A 6000-nucleotide genomic window follows, 5' to 3' on the forward strand; every position below is an offset into this window, starting at 1 on the left:
AACCTGGCGTTTCTTGTACGGTGGTGGTTGCACTGCCGTGGCCTCCTTTACATTTTGTAATTTTGCCTTTTTTCCATGTCTGTCCCCGTTCTTCAGGCACAGGGGAGCTACCTCAAGCCTGCTGTTCTCCACCAATACGTATAACGGAGGCCGGCACATCTCATTTTGCAGATTCTTTCCAGCTGTTTCCAATGGTTTATTCTGTTGCTGTGCCTGCTGTAAGGTATAATGTCTCTGGCCTGTTTGCCGCCTTGCTGGGAGAGCGGGAGTGTTCCAGGGCTCTGTAGCTTCCCCTGCTTCTTTTATCTCTTCCTCTTTCTGTTACTTACCCTGCCAGTGCTGTGGCATGTTCTCTTAACCATTTAACAGCCGTGGCCATAGTTTGCAATATTCTACATTTCTTACTCTTATTTCTCAAGTCTCCAGTCTCTGCCCATGCCTTACATGGTCCATTCCATGTTTCTTCCCCACAATATTTTATAAATTCATATGGACGTCCTATGCTGGCAACCCAGCATGTCCAGACCTTATCAAATGCTATGGGGATTTTCGGGGAGGGGCTAAGAGGGTTCCCTAGCACGTAGCTTTCTGCCGTGTTAGATCATGGTTCTTAGCAAGAGCAGCTCGCTTACTTACCAGATCAGCAGTCGGGGTCACCAGTGTTTTCAGATAATGGCTGCATGTGTGTTCTTGCTGCGTGCTGCACTGGCTCTGGCCAGATCGCCCGTCCAGCAAGCTCTGGACAAACTGCCCAATAACCACAGACCCATTTATTAGCAAAGACTCCCGGCCTGCTTTATTATTCATGAAGCACAGTTCTAGTACCCCGTACACTCTACAGAACCATTAGCACATTTCTGCCCATCACAATGGACCAGCTCAGTCAGTGGCGAGACTTTCCGCTATCCCCAAGGCCAGCCAGAGACACTTCCTCTGAGACTCCATTTTATACATCAATATAAACAAGTTATGTATTACCCCTCGGATGTAGTCAGTTACCACCCTCTGACGTGGTCCGTTACCCCTGTCTGAGGTGATTAGTTATGACCCTCTACCTTGTACATGTTGGTTCAGTCAAAACATCTCTAGTCATCACACTGTCATCCTGACCTTATCTTTAGCAGGGGTCAGTGTGTTCTTGTTATCTTTGGGGGGTGGGGTGTTTGTACCATACTGGGTATCAGGGTGTTCTGGTACCACACTTCTGGAATGTATTTGCATGAGTGTCTTGTATCTAGCACTTCTTAGGAATATGTGTATTTTTGCAGTCCCAGCTCTGTTCTTGCCACGTTCTGTGAGCCGGCACACAGACAGAGCCGGCCGTATGCTCACAGCCTGACTTTTGCTATCTTTGCTTTATATTGGCAAGGCTTAGCCACCACTTTAGTTCAGGCTTCAAGCCTCACACCAGGTCTCTGATGCAAGGGCTTATGTCTAAGGTACCCTTTCTATTACAGCCGTGACTGAAGCAAGATGTGGTGGCCATCAGGGAGAAATGAGAGAAGAACATAAATAAATGGACAGGTAAATAAATGAAGGAATGTAGAGAGAAATAAGGAAGAAACAAATAAGCAAATGGACACGTACATGAATTTATAAACACATATATAATAAAATGTATCAATAATTGGGGAGGCCCTAGCGTGACCAGACAGTAAATGTGAAAAATTAGGATGGAGGTGGGGGTTAATAGGAGCCTATATAAAAAAAAGACCTCAAAATTGGGACTATCCCTATAAAATCGGGACATCTGGTCACTCTAGGAGGCCCTGATCTCAGTCTGGATCTGGCAGCACCTGGCACAATGGGGATCTGATCTCAGTCAGGGTCTGTGCAGCACCCAGCATACTTGAAGATCTGACCTCAGTAAACCCTGGATGTTAGCATAATTCAGACATTCATAGATTCTTAGATTCATAACTTTAAAGGCCAGAAACAACTGCTAGACCATTCAGTCAGACCTCCTTTATAATCCAGACCAGCGGATTTCACCCAGCTGGCCCCATATTAAACCCCATCACTTATGTCTGACTAAAGCATCTTCCAAAAGGGTCTGGATCTGAAGACACTGAAAGATGAACAATCCACCTCTTCCCCTTGGGAGTTCATTCTAATGATTCACCAAACTCACTGTTAGAAATTGGTACCTTATTCCTATATTGAGCTTGTCTGCAGTTAGCATCCGTCATTAGTTCTTGTTCTGCCTTTCTCTGCTAGACTACAGAGCCCTTCAGTGTCTGGTATTTTCTCCCCGGGAATGTCGTTATATCCCATTAGCAAGTCACCACTCAATGTGTTTTCTGAGACGCTAAAAAGATTGAGCTCTTTGAATCTCTCACTGCCAGACTTTTTCTCCAGCCCTCGGATTATTTTTGCAGTTCTTATTGCCCCCTGCCCCTCCAATTTGCCAGCATCCTTTGAAAACGTGCACCCCAGTGCTGGGTGTAGGATTCCAGTATCGCTCTCACCAGTGCCAGGTACAGTGCTGGGTTCCTGCTCACCACTGCCCTGTTTGTACATCATAGTGAGTTGCTTGTCTGCTCTGAGCCGTCAGTCCTTCTCTGACTCTAATTGCCAGGACACAGTCCCCCGTTCTGTAGGCATGTGTCACTTTGCATGTCTCTGAACTCAAACACCAACCAACCCGGCTCACTCCGTGTGACTGTCCCAGCACTATTTACCACTCTGCCACTCGTGGTGTCACCTGCCTTCGATCACCAGTGATTTTATATTCACTTCCCTATCGCTGGTAAAGCAGTTGAATAGCTGCAGACCTAGATCCGATCCCTGCAGTACTCCACTGGAAAAAACACCTCACTGGATGAGGAATCACCAGTGACGACTACTCATTACAATCTCTCCATTAGCCATCAATGCATTTAACGTGGGCTCTATTGATTCCGCTAGTGCTAGCTTTTGCCAGAATGTTTTGCGATACTCAGTCAAACGCCCGCCTCCAATACAAATAATAAACTATAATTATGTTGGGGGTCAATGTCAATCAAGTGGGGCTGTTTTTCCTCAAATTCAAACCAGCATGAACCCAGGGGCCTCCCACAGCCCGTGTTATATACAGGCTCAGCAAAAGTCCATTTTTATTATCTAGATGGTCAATATCGATGTTTATTTTAAGCCCCTTTTTGGATGTTTAGCAATACACGTTTTCACACCGGAAATTCGGAGGGAATCAAACAACAGGGACAATAATTATCTCATGACAGGAGATGCTGAGATTCAAAACATTCAAGCTTTATAACCACTTAAATACAAATGGTCAAATCCCATGTCAAAATGCACAAAGTAAATGTCCTTAAGTCAAACACTAAGAAATTCTTAAGCAGCATTTTTCTTACTTTGCCTTGTAAATTTGGATTATTATGGATGGAAATATTCCGTCGTCCGATTGCATGTGTGCTTGGTGAAACCGACCTCAGCCAACATTGCTTGATAAAAATCTCACCTTTCCAAGCCTAATACAGAAGGTCCAGCTATCCCTTCTGGTGTTGGACTCTAGGAATCGGTGGCTGGGGCATAACCACTGCCCCTCATTTAGGATAGGTGTGAGAGACAAAACAAAGGCAAATGTGAGTCCATCTAGGAACGGGAATTATGTGGGTGGATGGCTTTGCTGGGTATTGTTTGGGTAAGGGGGGGGGTGTTTGGGTGAGGAATAGGACAGAGAGATTGAAGGTGAAAGAAGCCGGGAGACTGAGCAAAGTTTCAGGCTGGGGTGCTGGCTGAAAGAGAATTTGAGCAGTGATCAAAGACACTCTGTCCTGTTGTTTGGTTCTTCCTGTGTTCAGGGAAACAGGATTAATATGTTTTCTGTAACTATGCAGTATGGCATCAAAGAAATTATTGACTTCATCACCAAATTCCCCTCCTAACTGGAACTCTGATTTTTTGGCTAACTGCTTGGATCTACAATTGTAGCAATGACAATGTACCATGTGGGTGTGTTACAGGGATGGAGCGTGGAAACAGCACAGGGGTGATAGAGTTTGTGCTGCTAGGGCTATCCCAGACCCAGGAGATCCAGCTCTTCCTCTTCGTCTTGTTCCTCATCTTCTACTCCATGATCCTCCCAGCCAACATCCTCATCATCCTCACCATCCGGAGCGACCCTCACCTGGGCTCCCCCATGTATTTCTTCCTGGCCAACCTGGCCTTCCTGGATATCTGCTACTGCTCCGTCACCCCCCCAAAGATGCTGGCTGACTTCTTCTCCCGCCGCAAGACGATCTCCTATGGGGGCTGCATGGCCCAGATCTTCTTCATCCACTTCGTGGGAGCATCTGAGGTCTTCCTGCTCATAGGCATGGCCTTTGATAGGTACGTGGCCATCTGCCATCCCCTGCGCTATGCCAACATGATGAGCAGGGAGGTCTGCTGTGCCCTGGTGGGGGCTTCTTGGGCCGTGGGCTTCATGCACTCTATCCTGCAGGTGGTGTTGATCATTCAGGTCCCATTCTGTGGCCCCAATGAGCTGGACAATTTCTTCTGTGACATCAGCCAGGTGATCAAGCTGGCCTGCACTGATGTCTATGTGCTGGAGTTGTTCATGTTCTTCAACAGTGGCCTGGCCATTTTGATGTGCTTCCTCCTCTTGCTCATCTCCTATGGGGCTCTGCTGGTCCGGCTGCGTGCGGGCGACCCCTCAAAGGGGACAAGCAAGGCGGCCTCCACCTGTGTCACTCACATCATCATCGTCTTCATCATGTTCAGCCCAGCCATCTACATCTACTGCCGGCCCTTCCGCAGCTTCTCCCTGGACAAGGTGGTGTACGTGTACCACACCGTGGTCTTCCCCCTCATGAACCCCATCATCTACACACTCAGGAACAAGGAGATCATCAGTGCCATGAAGAGGCTGCTGGTAAGACACGGGCTCTGCCAAAGGAAATAAAAGGAAGTAGAAATAAAAAAGTGCAGGATTTGGAATTATTTCAGAGAATTTATCTGGCTTGTGTCTGACTAGATTATCATTGCGGTCCCCTCTGCCCTCCTAACTGGTGAATTTATACAAGTTTATCAATTTGAGAGGCCAGAATCTGCATTCAATTACACCAGAGTAATGTTGGAGTAATGAGGTAGGATCAAGGGAGTTACAATGGAGCACATCTGAAGTATCTATAGAGTAATTGTGGAGTAATTCTGAAGTATCTGAGGAGTAACTCTGTAATATCTACAGAGCAACGTTGAGGTAACTCTTTAATGTCTATGTGCTAATACAGTGATACCTATAAACTAAATGTCCATGTCAAAGGATTAACTTTTTAGTAACAGTGTGGCATATGTGAACTAATTTTGTAGTAATTCTGCTGTACATATGGAGTAACTCTACTGTGTCTGTGGAGGACCTCAGTAGTAAGTCCAGAGTAACTATAGAGTAATTCTGAATAAGCTATTGAGTAATTCTGCAGTAAATGTTGAATAAGTCTACAGTATTTGTCGGATAACTGTAGTATCTACAGGGTAATTCTGTAGTATCTATATAGAAATAAAGTAGTACCCTAAGGATTTATTCTTTCATATCCATGGAGTAAACCTGCAATATTCATGGAGTAACATTGTAATGACTCTGTCACATCTATGTGGTGTGACAGACCCAAACCAGTGGGGGTACAGGAGTCTGGTAGAGGGCAAATATACTGGTCACTGGATGAGTAGTTTTCTGTTCCCTGAGTGACCAGAGCAGGGGCTGCACTAGAGTAATCAGAAACCTGCTAGACCCAATTAAGACAGGCGGGATAATTAAGACACCTTGAGCCAGTTAAGAAACTGCTAGAATCAATTAGGACAGGCTAGCTAATCAGGGCACCTGAGTTTTAAAAGGACCTCACTTCAGTTTGTGGCATGCATGCAAGGAGCTGGGAGCAAGAGGCATGAGGAGCTGAGAGTGTGAAGACATATTGCTGGAAGCCTGAGGAGTTCACGCATTATCAGGCACCAGGAGAAAGGTCTTGTGGTGAGGATAAGAACATAAGAACGGCCGTACCG

At 46.0% G+C, this 6000-nt stretch overlaps 1 protein-coding gene across 1 annotated transcript; it reads left to right on the forward strand.

The window, feature by feature from the left end:
• The first annotated feature begins 3967 nt into the window (after positions 1-3967).
• On the forward strand, positions 3968-4906 carry LOC123348717 (olfactory receptor 4M1-like). Its single transcript, XM_044986331.1, has one exon. It carries the CDS (start codon positions 3968-3970, stop codon positions 4904-4906), a length of 939 nt encoding a protein of 312 aa, XP_044842266.1.
• Positions 4907-6000: the final 1094 nt, after the last annotated feature.

The sequence above is a fragment of the Mauremys mutica genome, chromosome 13, assembly GCF_020497125.1.
Source record: "Mauremys mutica isolate MM-2020 ecotype Southern chromosome 13, ASM2049712v1, whole genome shotgun sequence".
Lineage (NCBI taxonomy): Eukaryota > Metazoa > Chordata > Testudines > Geoemydidae > Mauremys > Mauremys mutica.